At 42.1% G+C, this 23,662-nt stretch overlaps 1 protein-coding gene across 2 annotated transcripts; it reads right to left on the bottom strand.

Moving 5' to 3' along the window:
- Window positions 1-994: 994 nt before the first annotated feature.
- LOC146366221 (zinc finger protein DPF3-like) lies at window positions 995-23,484 on the bottom strand. 2 transcript variants are annotated; one of them, XM_084915193.1, is made up of 11 exons: window positions 23,383-23,484; window positions 14,475-14,635; window positions 13,588-13,695; window positions 11,330-11,457; window positions 10,396-10,491; window positions 10,160-10,220; window positions 7,043-7,084; window positions 6,304-6,444; window positions 5,766-5,879; window positions 4,854-5,668; window positions 995-3,021 (listed from the first exon to the last, which is right to left on the bottom strand). In XM_084915193.1, exons 1-10 carry the CDS (start codon window positions 23,412-23,414, stop codon window positions 5,508-5,510), a joined length of 1,044 nt encoding a protein of 347 aa, XP_084771319.1. In that variant the 5' UTR covers window positions 23,415-23,484; the 3' UTR covers window positions 995-3,021; window positions 4,854-5,507. The 2 variants fall into 2 exon arrangements, with proteins under 2 accessions (XP_084771319.1, XP_084771320.1); XM_084915194.1 differs by having other exon boundaries at window positions 5,805-5,879.
- Between the last annotated feature and the right edge of the window lie 178 nt (window positions 23,485-23,662).

Genomic DNA, 23,662 nt, shown 5'->3' with positions numbered 1-23,662 from the left:
CGAGAATGTAGCTGTGTAAACCTCAAATATCTGCTCAGTTTATCAAGACACCACATGTTTTCAAAAGCGCTCCGATGTTTTCGGAGACGTCTGTTACCCACTAGCTCGATAGCTAGCCGGGGGCAAGGCTCACTAGAGCCGTGAGAACACCGGACTCCCGGCAGATCGTTTCCAAACCCACCGCCGTCTTTCGCTACTCAGGTTAAACATGATATATAAGTCACTTAGATAACTTTAAAATGTTATTGTTTGGCTTTTTTCAGTACTTTATTTGTTCCTGAGTAAATCGGTTTGGCTGAGATTAAAGTTATAGTTTTAACACAGCTGAATAAACTTCAAGCAGACAACTGATTATCAGAAGTGTGAGATGCTCGAGAATTTACTCCGGTGTCCTGTTATATTTTAGATAGCAAGGAGTTTATTAAACTTCACCGAAACAATCTGCAAATTTCATTAAAATTTAATAAACTATCATCTTGTCTTTATTGTTAGTTAGCACATACCTTAAACACTTAAAGCTGTAAGCTAATGATAGTTATATAAGAGCAGATGCTGCTGGTGCAATAAGCTGTACGTCCAATGGATGATGATCTGATTAGTCGACTAATCGCAAAAATAATCGGTGACTAGTCGACTATCAAAATAATCGTTTGTGGCAGCCCTAGTTAACATTCAAATGATGTTTTTGCCTCCAGTAAACATTCCTGTCAGCAGACTCTGTTACTCATCCCATTTCTTCAGACTCACTTGTTATTTATCAAGCAGCACCTACTGATCAATAAGATCTCTGTGAGCGAGATCTACTTTTGTTATCTTTGTCTTATACAGAGTCCAGCACTGCCTCTGCTCTCACACACTCAAGAGATGTTTTTCCTCTCTCTCGGCCTGCTCACAGATTCTGAGTCACTCCAGCTTATCGATCCAGTCTAGGAATCTTGTGCTTATCAGAATGACCCATCTCCCTTTTGCAGAAAAACAGCATCAAGCAAAAATATTCCTTTTTTTGTTTATTTTTTTCAGAACAATAAAAATAGTTTAACAAAGACTTCATTCTCTCTTTTTTGACTATTTACAGCAGAAGATGAAAAAAAAAAGCAACCAAACAAATTAAAAATAAACAAACAAAACCCCCAAAACGGTCATGTCCATTTCATCTCCTCTTGGCTCTGTTCCCACCCCGATCCTCCCTCTCCACCCTCCTTTGCAGGCTTGACAAGAGAGTACCAGGGCCTATTGCTGTGTCTTTGACGAGGTATACAGGCTATTCAATGATTGGTGACACGTTAAATTACGGAGACATCGCTAACTTTTGCACTCGGGAGCTTCGCCTTTTGTTCAGAACTGCACCGCACTTGGCCCGTTCATGTATACGGTAGGTAACACTTAGCAGATTATGAGTGATGACACATGCTTCAACTTACTGGCATGACTGACTTAGGAAGATAAATGACACGATGACCCACTTTTTTTCAGTTTTTCTTTTTTTAACTGTGGAAACAACACGTAACTGAGGAAAACAAGACAACCGACATGTCTCAGATGCATTCCTTGTCCAGTGGAGATAAACTGCTGTGTGTGGAGGGTCCCTGAGGGAAGTGAAGAAAGATGGTTTGAATGTACAAGCACTTACGCAAGTCATAACAGACACATCTAAGATTAATGGTTAGCTTCAAAAACGGAGCAGCTGTTATTACATTGCAGCGATACTGAATAATCACATGGAAGAAAACAGACCTCTCAGACAGCATGTGCAACCAGCGGACCTAAAAAAGCTTTTGGATACAGTACTTCAAGCTCCTTCTAAATGTCATAAAGCAATTAGGCCCTCTAAAGCACTCAATGGAAATGTCACAAGTAACTTGGATTTACACTCGTCACTTCTTAGTAAATAGCTGTATCCCAGCGGAGTAATGTCACTCTAGTAACGATAATTCCAAATGCAAATCCGAGATGAATCTCACTGTGTCACGATCTTTGTAGACTGTAGAGTTTTTGCATGCCATGCGTGACAGCAGGTAGAACGAGCATAGAAGAGACAGAGTTGAAGCTTATTATTGCAATGTTTTCCTATAGCATGAGACTGCAGTATTCCCAGGCCCTACTGGGAGTCGGGATCCACGCGTGTTACTCTGCCAACTGAGAACAATCACATAAAATCAGGGCTGAGTGGCTGAACAATCAACAGCAGATGAAGTGAAAAGATGCCTGAGTAGTTGTGGCTATTATGCACCTGATCAGGACAGAGGTATCAATACAGTCTGAGCAAACGCAAGAAGTCATACCATCAAACTTTAAAACGTAGAAATATTATACAACAGAGAAAATATGCAACAAAAAAAGTGAGCTAAATCATCCATTTGAGATCAGAGAGGCAGAGGAAAAAGGGAGCAAAAACAGGTTGAGGGCCAGAAGCAGAAAACCTGTGTCCACACCGGGGTATTATTACAGTAGTAAAGAGGTCTGCATGTAATAGTGGTGAGTTTGAGCACCATCTCTATGGCTGCAGGTCAGAGGGTCACTGGTCCAATCAGGTTGGAGGGTCATGGCTGTCAGAGCTGATTTCCAGTGCAGAGCGGCAGGCTGGCACAGTGATGAGGATAATGACGTCTTAGTGTCACATCGGATCACACAGCAGACACACAGTCGCAGAGCAGGAGTGGGCAGGCTGGGCCGCAGGGGCCCCAAATGCACCCGTTGGGCACAAACAGTCCAAAGGCCTGGCCTTTAGTGTTCCCATAGTTCTGAGAGGAGCTCCAGCACAGTGCAGAAAGGATAAAATGAAGCCGGATACTCACATTTCAAATGTTCACAAGGGGTCGATATATACTGTCAAGGGAGCAGTTGCTTCAATTAAGCCACATGGCTGGCTGAAGTGATGGATGCCTATTCATCCGTTTCAGTCAGTTATTTCAGGCCCAAATCAGGAGGGACATGAAGGCTCATTAGTTTTTGAGGGTTAAAATCCTCTTCTTCACTGGTCACCCCCCAGCCCTGGGCCACATGCCAATGTGCTGAGTGCTCCTATGTAACACAGACAATAACAGTAAGCCTCACGCATAATATGTCTGAGCAAGAGTTAAGATCTGCAGCCATGCTAGCAGCTTTTCGAGTTTAAACTAGCTTAGCACAAATACAACAGGAGCAGGGCTGTCAAAACATCAGATTTCTACAAAAAAATTGTCACGGCCATAATAATTGATAGCGGATATCTATAATAAAAAAGAAACATCAAATCTTAGTTATGGAGGTACCCAAATCATAACAACATTTTTTTTTTGCTATACGCTAATAAGGTGAAGTCCACAGAAAACCTTCAAAAATGACAACCCCAATTCTAAAAAGTTGAGACAACATGTAAATAAAAACAAAATGCAATTATTTGCAAATCTCATAAACCTATATTTTATTTACAATAGAACACACAGAACATGGGACATGTTACTCTTTCAAGAAAATTATTTGCTAATTTTGAAAAGCAAAAAAGTTGGGATGGAAGCAACAAAAGGCTGCAAAAATAATTGGTACTCTAAAGAAACGGCGACCAATTAGATTCAATGGCAACAGGTCAGTAACATGATTGGGCATAAAAAGAGCATGTTAGAGAGTTCCTCAGAAGTAAAGGTGGCAGAAGTTCACCACTCTGCAAAAAATGATCTACAAGTGAAGATAAAGCATTTCATCATCTGAAATATTTAATATTATCAAAACATTCTGATAATCTGTAGATATCCTCCAAGATTTCAGTATTGGATGCCTGTAACCTTCAGGCACTCAGACAGGCATGACTCTGTCATGGAAATCACTGCACAAGCTCAGAAACACATATAGAAATCAACTGTTTAGTGTTCAGATGAACAGAAATTTGAATTTCATTTTGGAAAACATAGATGCCGCCTCCTCTCATCTAAAGAGCACGGCGTTCTAAACCCTGCTGCTCTGATGGTATGGGGCTGCATTAGTGCCTATGTAACACATCTGGAAAAACATCAGCAATGACATATAAAAGTTTTAGAGCAACATATACTGCCATTCAAACAACATGTTTTCAGGGAAGAGCTTGCTTTTTTCAGCAAGACAATGCTAAGCCACATACAGAATCTATTACAACGGCATGGCGTGTTAGTCAAAGAGTCCAGGTGCTGCCTGCAGCTCTGACCTTTCTGAAAACACGGGTTTATGAGATTTGCAAATCATTTCAATCCATTTTTATTTACATATTTCAGAGTGTCCCAGTTTCTTAGCAATTGTGGTTTTACGATTTCCGATAGTCATCAACATAATTACCCTTTTAAATATCACTGCATGTCAAAGAAACATAAGTAGAATATTTGCGCCATCAGCTCTGGTACAATACGATGGGAATGCCATTTATTTTGCATAAAGCAAGTTTTTGGACAAACTCAAAATATGAGGTAATTAAAACTCTATATTACCAGACAAGTTCCTGGCAGTTCATCAAATATTTCTTCAGATAGTTACTAAACACACAAATGTGAACTGATTGTGCTACTACTACTACTACTCAAGGCACCAAAGTTATTAGGATTCAACTTCTAAGCGTCATGAATGGATGCATCAAATGTCACGGCAGTACATCTGTGATTTGTTGGGAGATTTCAGTCTGGACCACAAGTGGTGCTCCACTGTGCCGTGTTGCAAGCATGTCTGAAAACTAGACCAATGTTGGACTACAAAATGCTCGTGCATGACCCTTAATTAGTTTTATTGTCCAGTACAATATGCAAAAATGCAGTTTGTCTAAATCAGATTTAAACTGGTAACACTCACTCGCATACCATCTATTCTTGTCTCGTAATCTACTTGTTCTCTGACAAGGTACCACAAACGCTTACCTTCGATTTGATTTGTCCCCCTTGTGTAAAGACTATAAAGGCTTCTTCATCCAAACATTTCCAGTGGCCTGTGGCACTCCTTTCATTGGTTCCTTCATTTTCATACGTTCAATTCAGAGTTAGAGCAGAAGAAGAGGTCTTCATAGTCACACTGACTACTGATTCAAAAATATCCAGTAGTTCTGCAATGCAAGTATGGGTCTGCAATGACATTCAATCATCTACCAAACTTATCATTCACTTAAAAAACAAAAAGTCTTGTCTGCAATTTTCCAATTTCTCCAGTGTTTTTGTTCATAACCCTTCTGCTCTGTGAGTGAGGAAAAAACAAAAAACAAAAAAGCCACACTCCAAAAAACTTCCGTTTTGCACGGAGTCACTTGTCAGGAAACACTGACAGTCCTTTGTAACCTTAAATGTCATATATATATATATATGTATATATATATATATATATATATATATAAAGGTGTTCATAAATTAATTAACAATGTTCAGTAGATAAAATACCACTTGCTTGCATTTCCGTCCTGAAATCATCACTTTGTGCTTTCCGCAAACAAAAAAAAAAAAACGTTGAAAAAGAAGCAGCAGATTTTTGCCAGAGGTTAATCCATATTAAAAAAATGTCTCTTTAAATCTAAAAGATTTTCTTTATCTGTGACGGCCGGGTATCCCATTGCCGTTTGCAGCCGGCTCTTCCAGCTCGTCGTCCTCAAAGCCATGAAAAGTGGAAGTGTCGCTCTCTGAGGTGGTGCCGAAGAGCTCCTCAGCTCCAGTAAAAGTCCCGTCTTCCTTCTCTTCTCCACAGTCAGCTGGAACACCGGACAGGAGAGCAACAGAGTCAAGAAAGAAAATCATATGGCAATCATCACAGCATAATAAATCATGCAAAGATATATGTGAACATACTCGTGCACTGGCAGGCTGAGCAGGGAGACCCAGATTTACCCGTTTTCTTGTTTGAGCCCTGGCATTTATTACAGTAACTGTTGGGAATGCTGGTCCCACCTGGACCCTTTGGACCTAAACAGGAATTTCCAGAAAGAAATCAAAGTTTTAATGACAGTTGATTTAACCCAGATTATGTTAGGTACCTATACAACTTACAAACACAAACAAATACAAACAGAATATAACTTAAGTGAAAACCAGGTGACATTTGTCCTGAAGAAGTCAGTTTGCAGAAAAAATTGCTTTTCAATTTTAATTGCATTAAATAAAATTACATTTAATTTAATTACATTTGTCTACGCCTAAAAAAAGGATTAGGATTTTGCATTAGGATAAAAACAAACAAAACAACCCCCCCACCCCCAAAAAAAGCAACAACTTTAAAATATAACCAGAACAGGGTTGACAAGAAGCAAAATGATCGGGGTGAATATAACTTAAAAGGGTTAAAAAAAGAGAAACCTAAACAGGAGCCACAGGTGTCACATTTACTTACGTTTGTGTCTGTCAGTCTGTGGTGCAGTGGGGGGTTGGGAGGCAACTGTGCTCCTTTCCCCGGCTCTGTCCTCCTCTGCCAGGTGGGAATGGGTGTAGTGGTAACTTAGTCCTGTGCGGTTCCTGTAGCGCTTTGCACAGACTGCAAGAAACACAGGGGAGATGATCAGTCTCACTGCTGTGGCTGCGTTTCATTATATAAATATAATTCTGGGAACACAGCATTTCTAAACGTAGAGTTGGGCAGGTGTTTTCCCCCCCCCTGCATCATCTGGCCATTTGTTTTTAGGATTATGGCTGGTTCTCATAGAGACCTTCACAAAGCTTATGAGTTAAAATTCCACAGAGCATCTGCTTAGATGGTAATAATGTCAAAGAAACATAGCTACAAAATATTTGTATGTACCCTTTTGTCTTTATAGGCAACAACAAAGTGCAGACTGATAGCATCATTGAGCATAGAAGAAAATGGAAGAAATTCTATCTAATGGAGCTAACTATTCTACTTCTGGCACCAGCACTTTAAGATCTGATTACAACAGTGAGTCAAATAAAACACCAAGCCACACATCATAATAACCGTGGCTCAGATTCAAAGCACCAAGGGCACTTTTCAGCTTGAGAAAAATAACATAATGTAAGGGCTAAATCAATAATGGCAGCTCTTGCAACAATACTACTCAACAACCGATCAAAATAAATATCTAAAGAACTACAGTCAGAACAACAAATCAACGTACCTGAGGTTGAAGATTTGGAGTTCTGCCTTTGTTTGTATCTGTCTGAAACAGAAAAGACAAAAACACAAGACGAAAGAGAAAAGATGAGGGTGTGTTTTTCCACACAGAGTCAGCAAATGGAGTCAAATCCAATACCCCTTACTTGGATTTTCCACATGCAACTTGCATGTACAAGAATAGCTAAGACTGCAGTGGCAGTAGTTCACAAAGTTTTATCCTGTTAAGTCCATAATTTGTTTTGCAAAGACACATTTTTTGTAGTTTTGCCTCTGTGCACCATCACCGAGTGGATTTTAAATTAAACAATCAAGATGTCGTTGAAGTGCAAACATTCAGGTTTAAAATAAGCAGGTTTTACAACAATTGTGCATCAACTGTTTAGGAATTAAAGCCATTTCAATACATGGTCTCATTTTCAGAGGCTCAAAGGTAATTGGATAATTGGCTGACAAGCTAAAGTCAAAATAAAAGACGCGCACCAGATAAGAAGTTGCAACGCGCGTTTGCGTACATATAAAAGGCACTGTTTTTGTCTGCTAGAGTGGGATTTTCACGGCACATTCTGCACCACATCTCTGTGCGTTCATCATTTGTTTGAAGCCAGCTCACCTCCTGCAACCACTTTTCCGAGTATACTCGCTTCTTTTGCGGTTCGGACTCCTTGTGACATTTCTTAGGAGGTGGAGGAAAACCAAAGTAATTGCTTAAAGGAGCTTGCTTCTTCGACATCTTTAAGAGTTCTAAACAAATGTCTGTCCTCCTCCAGAAAATCTTATGTATGCAAACACGTGTTGGAAAAACGCCACTTGGAAAAACTTTCCAAGTGGCCAAATCAACAATCTGGTGCATGATTCAAAAGAATGAATGCACTGTACTGGCAGCTCAGCAACACCAAAACCTCTGAAAGAACACAGAAAAGCGCATGATGACAGAATTATTTTCATAGTTCAGAAAACCAGCTTCACATCTAGTCAGGAGGTAAACTAGACACATCGTTATCAAGATCTACAACCATGAAACGCTTTCATGAATTGAAATATAGCGCAGGCTGCACACCAGTGGTTACACTCAAGATTACAAAGGTCAGATTAGACTTTGTGAGAGAACATCAAAAAGAGTTTGCACAGTTCTGAAACAAAAAATCTCTACAGATGAAATCAAGGTCAACTTGCACCAGAATGACTGAAACAGAAAGCTATGGAGAACAAGACAAACAACTCATGATCTGAAGCAATCCACATCATCTATCAGTATGGATGGAAATCGAGAACTGGTTCCTAGCAGTCGAATTCCTCGGAATTGGTAGTCTGCCTGCCTATAGATCCCACTTATCAGTTCTTGCACTTCCGCTACAATCTGCTGATGTCAGTTGTCGGAGGAGGAAAATAGTTGAGCAGTTTACAGCGTGGATATGGACATTACTTTTAATTTTATTGCACTAAAAGACAAGAGTGTAATGGTAAAGAGCAAAATGCATCCAGGACAGAAATAACTGTATTAAACTGTTAACACACCTTCGGTCTTAGCAAGCAGCTGTACAGACAGCATGCTAACGCTAAGCTTCCAAAAACCCAGAGTGGTGCTAAAGCCGAGTGAATGACGATCCCAGCCCAGGACTGGAGTCAAGTAATTCGTCATTTGGGAGCAGCGGTGAAGTCAGTCGCCGCTAAACTTCCTCAGGTAACGAAAGGATGAGCAGTCAAGCTGCAGCCTCCGTTTCTACCTGTTCATGGACGTAAAATCACTGTGGCGATTCCTTTGAAGTCTCTTTGTGCTTCATTTTTGCTTTGTGCTGTTTGCTTTCTGTTCATACCTAAATACTAAGAAAGATCATATGTGTGTCCTCATTAGGACAAGGATTTGTTTTGGTGTGTTGGGCTGTAGCCTCAGGTTTATATTATTTAATGATAATGAACAGACAGTGTGCTTCAGGTCATTTTACAGAGCAACATGAAAGTAATGTTATGAGTATTATAGTGAATTATTTTCTCCTTAATTAAGTAATGTACTGCATTACTTTTAACGAAAGTGTTCTGTGTAATATGTGAAATAAATTATTCACAACAAAGAGAGGAAATGCATCCAACACGCACAAACAGTTAATCACACGACATGCAATTAATTGGCACGAATGTAATGTCTTTGATATGATGGCGGTAACTCTCAAAGCAGCGCTAGTGAGAGCCCAATGAGAATCAATGGGAGAATTGACAAGGAATCGAATCAATAAGTAATATCGATAAAGGAATCGGAATTGCTAAATTCTTATCAATTCCCATCCCTTTCTGTCAGCCGTAGTGGAGATAATGTTATAGTAGGGCATGTAGAGGTGCTGGTAGTATTGGGTCACTGGTGTTAATTGATGATGTGACTGCTGATACACAGACAGGACGAATTGTAAAGTCCACTGTGGTGGTGTACAATAGCAAACCTACAAAATTGTTAAAGTTTAACAAGTCTAACTATATTGTTGGTAACTGACTTTGAGGGTTGCTGTTGACCATGACAGAATTTTGAAGAGGAAATCTTGATCTGTAGGTGCTCTTAACAGCCTCACAACCAAGGAAAGCATTTTTCTTATCCTTTCTCACACACAGCAAGACAATCTCTGCATCAGACGTGTTCTCGCTACTGAAAATACCTAGCTTGGTTTAGGTCAGAGGTCAGAGCTCGGATAGAGGGTGTAGGAGGCAGGACACATGATGCCCACTCACAGAATTCATCAAACAATTACCTGCTCCTTTTTTCACATGAGCTCAAACTGAATAGGTGCAAGGGTAAAGTCTATTTAATGGTTGACTTGCACCCAAACACATTCTGTTCCATTGAGTAATGTCTAGAAAAGTTCAGAGCTGCAGTGCAAAGTGTGAAAGCGGCTTAAACATTATTCTTCCAATTAGGTCTAAAATATAAACAGACTCTGTAAAAAGCCTGTCCAATTTATTTTATCAGTGAGGAGTGTAAACAGTAGTACTCTAGGAAACTGTTAGTCTCGACTGTACAAGGTTACAACGTTAGATAACAAAATGAGAAGAAGAAGAAAAAAAAGAATTCAGCAGATTATCTACAAATCATCTGTATGAAGGTTAAATGATTTAAGAATTTGTCTCGACTTACTATCACAGACATATGGCTTATCATCATCTAGATCTGTCCTCCTGCGACCTGAACCCCGACCCTGAAGAAAGGCAAAAAAAATAAATTCAATGAGACTGTCTGCTATGGAATCTGTGTTTTTAACATACAGACGTAACACATAAAAGATCAGCCTGAGTTAACTGTGATTCGACTTTTTTGATTTTTCTAAACTGCATCTCCAGTATGTGTCCATCATCGTTTCTCCAGCCACTTACTCTTCCTTTTCCCCGATGTCTCCGCTTGGGAGTGTCCACCTCGTAGTCATCATCGTCATTGAAAGCATCTTCTGCTGCATCTGCCTCCAGAACCCTCTGGGACAGAGAGAGATAGAGTAATGGATGATCAGTACTGATTAGAGCTTAGCTAGCTAGAGGAAAGGGGGGAATAAATAAAAACACTGTGATGAGGCAACAGAAGTTAAGAGGAACTACAGATTTTGATCACATCAGTTGCAAAGCCTGTGAGGATTTGGGTCAACAATGCCCTCAGCCCTAACCTTGACATGTTAATACATCTCCATTTTCATTTCGATCCCAACAACAAAGCTATACAGCTTTTTAAAATCTTAGTTTAGAACAAACATTTGAAGCATTAACAAAACATTTTAAGCACATTTCTCCCCCCAAAGATTTAATGTCTTTATACGTGCAGTTTTTGTGACTACTGAAAGTTATGGTTTTGGTCTTGTTCACGCAAAATAGTATTACCAGAGCGGCTGCAGAGTGGCAAGATTTCCTTCTGAAAGGACTTGGCCATTATGCTCCAAGAACCCTCTAAATATGCATGTTTCCACAAGAGTATTTGGTGGAATGTGTGATGCTAGGAGATATACCTGCTTTTGACTTGCAACAAGAAACAATAAAGATACTGACTTTTTTTCACAGGCAGAGCTACTGCATTGAAAACTCAAGTTCTATATCTTCCCTTTTCCTAAAATGCCTCTCAGTGAGACAACAGTCATCTAACAAGCACCGCAGGTCAGCTGAAAAAACTTGGCAGGTTGCCTTGGCAACCAGTTGGGGCACTAAACATCACTGTGAGTGCCAAGGCCTTCGATCGTTTAACTGATACCACACAAGATTAACATTTTAAAATGTTTACCGGATGCTATGAACCGCACTGATCCACACGCAGTTTGACTGGACCCACCTGGATCTCCAGCAGGCTCTCCTCGTCGTTCTTCGAGGCGTTCCTCTTGTCTAGGCCCTCTCCACGAAGCAGAGCTTCCAGTGTAGTGCTCTGAGTCGGCAAAGTGTCCTTTGACATGAGACCGCCGTCTGCATGAAGACAAATAACAGGCAACGTGTGATGAGTCATCACAACACCGGCTTAGTGTTTGTCAACTGTGCGCTTTAAGTGAAAACGTCAGAGTGCTAATACACAGCATGTGCAGTGTATCACCATCAAGCACTATAATTTCGATAGGAACCAGCAGTGTCACAAACTGTGACCTGCATGAGCAGCTTTTATCAGCATAATTCCATTATCTTCCTTCTGTCCACTCTTACTAGAACTCATAAAAGCATGTGGCAATTTGGTGTAGCATTTGTTTTTTCTAATGCTTATCATCACTTTGGCCTGCAGCAGAATGTGTCATCACAGCCATTTTTCCACAACAATATGCTGCTGGAAAACAACAAAAAACAAAACATACATGTTCTTGCTCTGAGGAAGACTGCACAGTCACTGAGCTCTCGGTACTGTTGCCCTATGCGGACATTATGCTGACTTTGTCCACAGGAATGTACTTATGTGGCTTATCACTTTAACTTGAACACATGCAGATATCTCCTCCTACACTGACGATCTAAACAAACAGTGTAGGAGGCGAGCAGGTTGAGCAGACAAAGCAGAACAAACAAAAGCTTTGACAGCTAGTCGGATCCACACATCTTATTTGCACAATCTCCTCTACAGAGAGCTTCATGATCATCCAGTTGCTTTGTGGGTCTTTGAAGAGGACATACTTCAAAGCCCCAGGTTTTGCAGAATATTGAGCACGTAGGACCTGAAACAGCAGAGGACTGCATAGGTGAGAGGCAGGCACAAAGAGATAGGTACGAGAGGGAGAAAGCTCTATGCTTCTTAAAAATTGGCCCTTCCACCATGTGGCAGCAGCCCCTCACCATTGTGTCTGCACACGTTGACTTTCAACTCTCTGCGACGAGACAACCCCCCCTCACCCCCATCCTTTCCCTCCCTCCCTCTCTCTCCCTCTCTCAACCCATGGGAGCTGGGGGGGGCTAAAAATAGAGCCGGCAGCAGCCTGCAGCAGGGAGCTGATTCTGCATGCAGCCCCAGTCCCTCTAGCACACCATCAGACAGTGAGACAGACTCTGGCTGCTGCCCTGAGCTGGCCACCTCTGGCCAGCTGTACAATGTGCTCCATATAAGAGACGCCAGGTTAAATCGGGGTACGTTTCCCCTCTGATGGGCACTCACAGACAGCGCATACCAATCCACTTTTTATTGGAGAAGGGAAGGGACAGCAGGGTGGTGGTGTGGTCTCGGCAAGCACAAGCTCAGTGGAAAACAATAGGCTACAATGGGATGTGTTTAGGAAACAAAGGCTTTGTTCACATGCTGTCACTACATCTTGGTTTCTCTTTCCAGTCTCTCTCGCTCTCATTCGCTTCCTCAACATCCCAACAATTTTTCCTTCTAACATGCAAAACACATAAACACAGCACCACAATCTTGGAGATTTCTGTCAAAACATTATGCCATTTTCTTTTTGCAGAAACTACTTGAAAGAGAAAGATGTAACCTTGCATTTCTGTGTTTATTCCTTAGGATAGTGTAACCTCCCAGTGGGTATGAAAGCTTTGGGCACAGAATGGACCTGTTACTCGGTGTTGAGAAAGACTGGCCACCAAACACAGACACACTGCGTGGCAGGCTACAGGGAGAGAAAGATGAAAGAGTTGCCAGAGAGAAAGAGACAAACCCAATCAGCAAGGGAGGTGGCAAGTAGAAAATAAGATGGAGTGAGAATATAGAGAGGGTAAATGTGTTGAGTGAGCTGTTTCAAGTGGCAGTCAGAGAAGACCAAACTTCATTCCATAACATTTATTAAATACTGTCTGCAGTGGCCAAACTCTGTCTCGCTGCTCCCAGCAGCAGTAAATCTAATTACATGTTCTACTTCTCACAAAACAAGTTTACCAGCCGTGGTGAACACAGCCACATTTCATCCTCTGAAAAATGACTGGCAGCCTGCTCTGCTCATTGCGCTGAGACTGACTGATATGCTTTTAGTGAGATTATTCCAGATCATCACCAGTAATCACATGAGCTGAAGGAGGTGGGTGGAGATCGAGGGGGAGCCGGCTGAGTGGGAGGAGAAGCTGAGTGGAGCACAGAGTGGTGGGCAGGTGACATGCCGAGAAGAGGCTGCAGGGTCTTACCGAGCTGGAGGCCGTAAATGCCCAGGCGGGGATCTGTGGAGTTGTGTAGCCGTCTTTTCTTTCGCCAGCAGCGGGCGGGGTACGTGTACATCTGTCCGGCTGCAACACCTGTAGAATGGACGCCATGAATGAAAAGTCAAGTCTCATGGCAATTTGTTTGTTTCGACATAAAGTCCTTCAAACCTTTTGTTTTTCTCTATGCCTGCACCAATTTTTCTGTCCGAGACTGACAGGACAGTCTCCAAACCACCAAACCAAAACAAACTAAACCAAATCATGTAAATCATTTACTAATCGTAGCCAAGTAGTTTTGTTCCCTAAACTTCACTAAAAAGCACTTAATAATGTATTTTATGTCTTTTAGCTGAAGGTTACTTGCCACTCCCAACCACTAATACCCCTTTTCCATTAGTACATACTCTGATTGGCTCGACGTGACTTGGTTTGGCTCGACTCGTTATCCACCGAATATGCGTAGGGCTCATTACAGTGACCGAACGTCCCATGACATCATTTGTTTGGGACACAAATGCCACAACAAAGGAGGAAGTCGAGGTGATGGCATAACTGCTGCTCGGTCTGTGGCTTTTTGTCAAACTTTTTTTGCGTAGCCATTTCTCTCGCTGCTGGGTTTCAAGATCGCTGTTTTGATTTTCATGAAGGAGACGGTCTCATGACTCATCGAGTGATGTCACTGACTATCTAATCGGTGGAATTCAGTCTGTTGATGTTACCTTTTCGGATCATCTTGGATCCCTTGGAACCCCGGCCAAGTAGGTACTTGAAAAGTACCTGGTACCAGGTAATAATGGAAACACTAAAAACCGCATCGAACTGACCCAAGTCTTCTTTCTTTTTGCATGCATAGTGTGGGTGTTTTCACTCACCGGGGCTGCGATGGTGACGTTCCATCCAGATGTAGCAGTTGTTCTGGGCCACCCCGGTTTGAGAGTCCAGGAATGGCAGGCGGACGCTGCGTTCAGCGCAAAGGCGGGCATTGTAGCTGCGGCACTGCTCAATGGCCTCTTTATAAAACTGGTCGCCCAACCTGTCAAAAATAAGCAAAGATCAATGACAAGGGTAGATAACTAATTGTAAATGACATCACCCGCTGGTTAATGAACTCCTGTTTTTAACCTACGAGCATTAAAACACACCTTCACTACATGGGACTCCTAAGGGGTGGATGTGACGAACATTACTTGCTCATACAATACCAACCGATCAATCAAAATGTATGCTTGCCTTAAAGCACATTCTGCTTTATCATTCATTTTGACTCTAGGGGGACAACAGACACTGTGCAAACAGACACACCGCGTTGTAGAGATGCACCGACTGATCAGTCAGGGACCAGGATCGGCCCATTCCTAGCATGCTGATCCCTGACCCATCTCACTTATGTCCAATTAGAAGCCGGACTGTTTCGTGCACAACAACACAAGCAAAAAGCAATTCACGTGCAAACTCACAGCCGTGTGCTAAGATGTCATCAGAGTAAACTCACTTCACTGTGAGTGAAGACACAAAATTCACACCTGGTGAAATCTATTGCATTTGCTTTTGTTTGGTAAGATAGAACATGGTAGGTAAAGGTGCATCTCATTTTCAGCACTTTTTTGTCAGGGGTTTAAATGAGAGGAGATCCAGGAAGTTGCTGCAGTTTGGGGAAAACTGTAACGTGTACTAATGTTTTAATCTAAAAAAAGTTACGCGTTGAAGAAAGGTTCATAGAAAGAAAATTGGGATCAACAAAAATTGGTACTGACAGGACACACTATCAATTAGGGCTGGGCGATATGGCCTAAAATTCATATTGCGATATAATTTGAAGCATGTGCGCTAACAATATATATCGCGATATATTCTTTTCTACTGTATAACGTATTTTCCACACTATGAGGCGCACTTAAAATCATTTAATTTTCTCAAAAATCGAGAGTGTGCCTTATGTATGAATTCTGGTTGTGCTTACTGACCTCGAACCGATTTGGGCGTGCAGAAATCTGTTAAAAAATGTTTTAGTACAACTTTGGTAAGCTGCACTGCTTGATGGATTGTCAGAGCATTACGGCTGCCGTAGTGAGGAGCTTCGCGGAGTAATCTGGGTCCAAAACTCCACCCCTTCAGGTCCCAAAGTCAAACGAACACTGAGAGTTAAAAACGGTCTAAATTCTTTCATCTTTAATAAAATCATCAGCGTTGCTGCTTTATCGGGTGTAACAATTAAGTTTAACATCCAGGCATCCATGAAAACAGAATTTATTAAATTTAACGGAGTTAGAAGTTAACAGGAAGTTAGCTGCCAGTTTACACCTAAACATTTCATACCATGTTCTGACTGAGATTTTTGAAACAAATTCAAACGTACAGCTCTGCTATCACTTCCAACATAAATGAAGACAGAAAACTAAACAGCAGTGGCGTTTGCAGGGTTACTGAAGTTGGACTACCTGGTATATAATGTTGTGCTATGTGATTGCTAGCGACACAGCTATGTTAGCATAACATTAGCACAGTGAAGCTGGAGGATGAACGCCAACTTTTTTTCCACTCATTAAAAGTTAACGTGAGGGATTCTGGTGGTCAGGGACAAATGCAATCGCATAGCAGGATGCTGTACACGGGCCAAACTTCAGTCAGGAGAACAACTGAGATTATTCATCATATGCATCATATCTTTATTCTCTTTCCCCCTCCTGTCCCCCACCCCTCTTTCTTAAATAGATAACTATCATATCTGACATCATATCTCACAGTACAATAATAATATTGTATGGGTTGCATTGTTGTACTTTGTCATGTTTGTCAGGTCTTTGTCTGAATTTCTTATGAACATTACTTGTCATGTTCTCATGTTGTTGCTAAGGATTGTCTTATTGCACTGGAGTCACACTGGGTTAAATATTTACACTTGGGTTTTAAGGGGTATTTATTATTTTCTTTATTATTGTATTTATGGGTTGTACGGAAGCTCCAAACGCAATTTCATTGTTCTCTGACAATGACAATAAATACTTATCTATCTATCTATCAATACGAGGTTAGTCATTAATATACTGCAACAACATGGGAATAGAGCAGCTGCAGAGAATTCAACATTAATGAATCAATGTTACGGAAGTGGAGGAAGCGCAGTTTTTGGCTTTCCCCATATTTCAAAAGTGCTTCATCTCTTTGCTATGACTGTCGCCCAGCATAATTTGCAGATGACAATGGTTGTAGCCGCTGCGATGCTTTCGACCAAAACAGGCACAGCTTGATGACATCATCAACATGCGCTATCGCGATAGAGCGGTATAGTCAAAATCTCTATCGTTGGCCAAATTTATATCGTTTCTATCGTATATCGTTTATATCGCCCACCCCTACTATCAATGTTACATTTTTTTTTAGAACTTTAAATCAGCCAAGAAAAACATATTGTATTCAACAAAAACTAGGGATTGAGACCATAGCCCCAGCAGTAAAGTGTTTCCTGTACACGAATATGGTAGTGCAAATGTGTCCTTTTGCATATGAATTTCCACACAGAAAAAAAAACTCAACTGCACATCGCTGGATGTGGGTGACCTGTGTGTTGGTCGAATGCTGAATGAATGACAAGTGGACCCAGACAGGGAAGGGAGTGACAGTGGAGTTCACCGGGGAAAGGCAGAAGTCTAAAAAACTCCATCACAGAGCCAAAAATACAATATGAAAAGTACATACTGTGGCTGCAGTGGACACTTCATTGCTTTTAACAGTCTAGGTTTCACTTCAGTTCTTTGTATGTTAACTTCTCCACAGCTGGCTGATGGACCAACAACAGTACATCAAGAGTAGCCCACAGACTGGTTGCACCACATACTTTGCACACTGCCTCTATGGACAACAGAACACTCTCTGCAGGTAGATGGGCACTCTACGACTGCCCACGGACTGCCTTTGTGCTACCACTGCTGAAGTATAATTTCAACATCAAAGTATTTCTTCCAGAATACTTTTTTTTTTTTTTTTTTTTTACAATCGGTGGAGTCGCTCTCTGCTGGCCACAACCCACAAGACCCACAAGCTACATCCATCTTTTATATACAGTCTATGTACAGTAGTGGAAGAACAAAAAAGGAGCACAGAAAAGTCAAGAAAACAGTCTACATTAAAAATACTCAAAAGTTAAAAAAGCTTAACAACTCTTACAGAGCAGATCGGTTTATTAGCAATTCATATTACAGCTAGCACCAGTGGGACTGAATTTAATAATGATATATCCGGTAAACATGCAATATTTGCCTTTGCACTATAGTGGAGTAGAAACAGACTGTAGAAAATGGGGATGCTCTTTTAAAGTGCAACTACTAATCAGACTTGAGTAAATCTACTCTTGTAGTTCTCACCACTGTTGACACAGCTGGGACACTGATGTGGAAGCTTCTTTGAAGAACCGGTCAAGAAGTGCTGTGCTGCTAACAATAAGGGCAACTATACTTACGCAGCATCTGACATCCAAGATATTCATCATGTATAAATGCTACGATAAAGGCCTGTTGCTTTGCTGGCTGCAGATCACTTAGCTGAAGCAGCTATAAGCTGATAGAAAGCCAGATCAAAACAAAACAAGGGAAGAAACACGTTGCTTCTTTAAAAAAAAGACAGCAAAGATAAAGTGCATCTTTCACACTATCTGTTTCTTGTATATTCAAGTCCCCAAGAACCCAGCAATGCTGTTAGCATCAAACCCAGTTCAATTTAGGGATCAAACTGACAGCTGAGCTTCTCACTCCTGTCTCCACCTTGCCAACAGGGGGAATTTGTGGAAAGAGAAAAAAAACAATGCATCCCATTTACAACAGTTCGACCACTCTGCTGCTCCCACTCCTGAGGTTAAACATATTATTACCTCTGTGGGCTCTTTGTTTGATCTGATTCAAGACAGGCTGTGAGCTACACTGACGCTGACTGTGTTAGATTATCACGCAAACACTGAATCTGGGGTCTGATATAAAGTCACTCCTCCGACCAGCAAGCAGCCAAGACTCTCGCACTTTAGTTCCACTTTTCTTAGTGCTGCTGAGATTTTGGCACTCCCTGAGGGTTTCAATGTTAATATTCAGAGTGAAATGGGGGAGGAAATTTCACATTCAAGCCCTCAATCGCTGCCACACGCCTGGTATGGTAATTAGCCTACTTAATTAATCTCAGCAGAGTGCCTAGCACAAGGGCAGGTTCTAATTTGACTATATCAAAGACGAAGGTAACTGCTTCAACTCTGAAATCATGACACAGTACTTTGGATGCGTTTTCTACAGTTTGCTATTATATCACAGGGCCAAGAGGGCCCAATAATAGCTACTGGTTCTTCTGGTATAAACATCCCCACATCCAAATAATGAAGTTCCTCCATGTGTTCTCAATTACAGCATTAGAAGGACGGCCATTTTGAAGTGAAACTAATGAGCTGCGGGTTGTGAGTTGAGGCTGGAATTTTAAAGCGGAGGTAGAGGTGCTGGAAGGCTGATTTGTCAGTGCTGCTCGGATCCCACACTCCTCCTTTACCGCCGTCTTTGCCACCACCCTTGAGACAACGTCCAGCTATGCATTTGAGACAAAACCAGAGAGTGTGTGTGAAGTTTCCAGGAAGGACAGGCTTCGTGTCAGTGTGATTGAGAAGAGTAAACAGTCGCAGGTACAGAGCTAGCGCAGGGAGGGGTGGAAAAGTGTGAGGGAGATGAAAAGGGAGAGGGAAGGAAAAGCTAACAAGCAGATCATGACTAATAAACACAGGACTTTATTCTAATGAATAATTGCATTATTACTGCTCCCTGCCTAATAAAGACGTAGCTGATTGATTTGCGTTGCATACAAAGCCAAAAACAACAAATTTCTCACATGTAGCAGGGCTTTCTCTGGCTTTAAGGTGCAGGAATTTTTACAAGCGTATTCACACAGGGATAGACTCAAAACAGATTTGCCACAAAGCATGACCACACAGGATCAGCGGTTTGACATGCTTGCTAGTAGCTTCATCGAGGATTTAAGAGAAATGTTTAGCTCATGAAAAAAAAAATAGCACGCGGCTTGGTAATAAAATGCATAAATTAGATTTGTCAAATGTGTACCATGTGCGGAGCGTCTCGTTTCCAACAGTAAATCCCTGTCAACCTAACCTGTGTGCTTCAGTGGCATTCCTTGATATCAAAACACAGCTGCGATGGGGCATTGTGTGACATATCAGTTTACTAAAAGCAGATCGGCTGCGAGTGCTCCCCGAAGTCAGCTACGGGCGCACGCTAGTGCCAAGAAACCCCTGCGATTACTCGAGTTGAATGAAGGCGGGAGAGGATGCCGGTTGGTCTCAAGTGAATCCTGGAGTGCAAGGGGGTTTGAGGAGGGAGGATGGAGGAGCATCTGAACGTGTAAGTGGGTGAAAGACTTCTGGTGGTTGCTAGCTGTGTGTGCAACAGCACGAGCTGCATCAGAGCCCTGCCTCCCCCAGCAGCAGGTGTTCCAGCTTAGGTGAGAGAACTTTCTGACACCTGTAATGAGTGACAAGATCCACATGTCCAGCGACTCAGGAGGGGGGTGGGGGGGCACACACACATACAGACACCACCTCCAACTCAGTATTCACAACCTTCCGCCTTGTTCTGAGAGACTAGTCTGTTGACTTGGCTGAAAGATAACTTCAACTTTATATTTTTGGACATTATTTTCATAATCGAGTTAAGATCAGAGAATGAAGCAACAGTTTGAAGAAGAACTGATCAAGTAACACACATGCGCAGTTAGATGATTGGATAAAGTTTTCAAGTATGCAGCTGAATAATACAATTATGTTCTGACCAACTACAGACAACTAAAATGTATCTCTGGAGCCTTAGAGAGGTGTGCAAACCACTGGTTTAGACAATCTGGCTACATTTTTAGCTTGTTTGTCTGTTTTCTATTACAAGATACAGAAGAAAAATACACAAAAATGAGCTCAAATTTGCACTAAACCAGATTTAGCTGTTAGAATTAGCCATAAACACTTGAGACTTGTGTGCATGCTACAGCCTCAGAGGTATGTACAACACATCCCCGATGTCTTCCAGCTGAGCAGAGAAGGTGAGTGTGCGCATGAGGGTGAAGAACAAAAGCAAATCTTGTGGCCAGTGGGGCCTCCGCTATCAGCGTGTTCCTGTCAACGGTTCACCGTGTCACATGGCTGCGTCCGTAATGTAAGCGTGTGTCAACTCACGTTTTGCATATCTAACGACAAACTGAGAGAGCAGGAGAGCTACGAGTGAGCTGCAGTCATGACAAAAAGCTAGTGCTTTACAATAGCCTGGCGTGTAAGGAGAATATGTAAGAGCAACAACAAAAACAAAACAACAACAAAAATCTGATATAAAACAACTTCTGTCTTGTGTGCTCTATTTAGAAGGTATCTCAAACTTGCAGGTGCACTGCTGCTCCACAGGAAGCAAGAGCTACCACATAACAAGGGTAGGGGGAGGGCCTACAGAGTGACTGCATCCTGATAGCAACCTCTGATTACACCAATCAGAACAACACAGTCTGGCTGAGGGCAGGGGTAAAAAAAACCAGACCATACACCTCCACACTGCAGTACCAATAAACAGCAAGCCTGACTCACTCAAAGTCTACTCAACAGCAAATGACAAGAAAGCTGACAACACGAATCCGGCGGGTGGAACGTCAGGAGAGCTGCGGATGGAAGATGTGTCCAGGCGGCAGATAAACTCCAGCTGTGGCTCAAATTTTAATGAGCAGCTTTATGCGCTCCCCTTATTAATTAAATATTCCAGCCTCCATTTTAATCAGCAGATTCTGGAGATTACTGTCGTCCAACAGAGCTCAGAGAAGGGGACAGACCTCACCCAGGCGTGCGCGGGCCTGCATGCTCCTGCTCCATCAGCGTCATCCTCACAAAGTCAAACTAGCAGTTCCATTTCCCTGAAGTGAATCATCTTAATACAAAAAAAAGGTCAAACTGGTCCACGGGAGCGACATCCAATTAGTGTCAAGTGTGACTAATTATAATCTGACAAACGTGTGAAATGAAGTCAGAAACCCGAGACAGAGGCTAATTATAGCAGATTGAAACACTTCATTAAGCACAGCTTATAGCAAGGAGACATTCCACATCAGAATGCTAAAACGTCAGTGAGATGAAGCAGCGACTTGACAGCAGACAGATACCGAGGCTTGCTGGGACACAAGAGAAATGGCCCAACACCATTAGTCATGAAATGCACCTCTGCGTGCTCTCGTGAAAAGGCGTGAGGTACGAGAACAGCAGCAGTTTAGATGGGGAGGGAATTATTTATTGAACATTTGCACTGAACATCGAGTGTGTTCGCTGAGCTGCTCAGGTGCCAGCAGGAGGAGGCTGTGATTGCACCGGGCAATTCCCCGGTGAGTAAAACTGTTGAGCAGTTTGAGCGAAAATTGAGAGCATGCTCAGTCGACTGAGGAGTACATAACGATTCAACATGCCCCCCCCTCAATTTCTTTTTTTTGTGTGCAGGGAGGTTATCTTACTAGGAGACCACTTTACTGGATCACAAATACATATACATATACATATATACTCTGGATGCTTAAAATTAACTTCTCCCTAGATGGTGCAAAAACCACCATCCTTTCCAGCATCCTTTCCTAGGTGTAATAATGCCTCAATAACAATGGCAGCATGGGGTGCATGGATGTGCAAGGTGCTGTGAGGTCCACTCCTTGTGCTCACAGTCCACTGAGGTGGCAGGGTACCTCTGTGAAGGAGCAGATGGTTCTCCTGCTTGTGCCCAACACTTCCTCTCTGTCGGAGCATCTCTCTGACAGATGGGCCCAGGATCCTGGACCAAGCTAATCTCCAGCACTCCTCCACTTAAAGGCACAGTGGAGACAGCCTGCACTATACCTCCACAGTCCCGTGATTATAACACATCAATACAGGCGGACTGCTTGGTGACAGCCGCGCAACTTAACATGAATTTAAAGATTTAACATACCACAATGTGCAGTACAAAAATGACAAGGAGCGAGAGGCCAAGTGTGTCTAACTTGCAGTGATACGTCTACCAGTAGGAACTGGTAAAACAATACAGAAGAACAAAGGAGAAAATGGGAGGGAAAGGTGGAGTATTTCTTTGAAGTTGAGGGACAAAAAACGGCCGTGCATGCACTATTTGAGCGCAGGGTGACAGCCTATTTTCAGCGGCGGAGTCAACTGCTGTCACTTTTGTCGATTTCGCCAGCAAGCATGCAAATACAAAATGCCTCCTCCCTTGCTTTACCGGGTCCTGACCACGTCTGCGCTCGGAGGAGCCAAAGTTGACATGTCGACAATTCACACCAACTATAAACGACTTTCGGAATGTCAGATGATATTCCGCCGCTATGCCCCACCGAGCGAAGGAAGAAATTCGGCTTTTTAATTATTCGTAACGGCGCAAAGGCACGTTGTGGACAGTTTTTTTTTTCCAAATAAATTTACAGCCCAGAAAAAGACGACACTCTCCCGTGTTGTATGCAAAGCCGTGTAGAGGAAAAGCCCCGCTAGTACAGCGAAAATGTCAAGCAGCCGAACGCACGTTGTTTAAAACCAAATGTTGAAATCTAGCGGAATTAAAAAAATAAAAAAGAAACTATACGAGGTTACTTTGCCATGCAAGAAGTACACAAAATGAATTTGGACAGCTCAATAGCTCATATGCACACGGCTGGAAATGGCATGCGCTAGCGCTCAGTTTAAATGTACGACTTGGCAACAAAGTAGATATTCACAATTTCCTCAATGTCTAAATTACTTACGCTTTTAGTGGATTCTGAATGACAGCCGCCATTTTGCTACAATGTAACGCAATATCGGCGTCTTGCAGTTCTGAGGGAAACCTACGGAAATTGACCAATCGGAGCTCAGGGTGAATTCGTGGACCAATACATCTGCAGCATGAGCGGATAGGGCGTGGCTTAATGGGGTAAACTGTCAAAATTATTTTAAAGGGTTTTCCCTTGTATTTATATTGTACACAACTGAATAACAGCACTTTTAAAGAGACCCTTACTGTAGCTTTGGATAGATATCACATGC

The sequence above is a fragment of the Perissodus microlepis genome, chromosome 19 (assembly GCF_051167445.1).
Source record: "Perissodus microlepis isolate ML-2025 ecotype Zambia chromosome 19, ASM5116744v1, whole genome shotgun sequence".
NCBI classification, from domain to species: Eukaryota; Metazoa; Chordata; class Actinopteri; order Cichliformes; family Cichlidae; genus Perissodus; species Perissodus microlepis.
The sequence above is the reverse complement of the archived record's forward strand: the minus strand, read 5'-3'. Positions and strand labels throughout refer to the sequence as shown.

What these genes read in the sequence shown, in the direction of transcription:
- LOC146366221 (XM_084915193.1), bottom strand. Translation starts at nt 23,414, where the DNA reads ATGGCGGCTGTCATTCAGAATCCACTAAAAGC. An exon ending in AGAGCCTGCTGGAGATCCAG is followed by an intron (nt 10,492 to 11,329) that starts GTGGGTCCAGTC and finishes TCTCTGTCCCAG; the next exon opens with AGGGTTCTGGAGGCAGATGC. An exon ending in GACATCGGGGAAAAGGAAGA is followed by an intron (nt 10,221 to 10,395) that starts GTAAGTGGCTGG and finishes GCCTTTCTTCAG; the next exon opens with GGTCGGGGTTCAGGTCGCAG.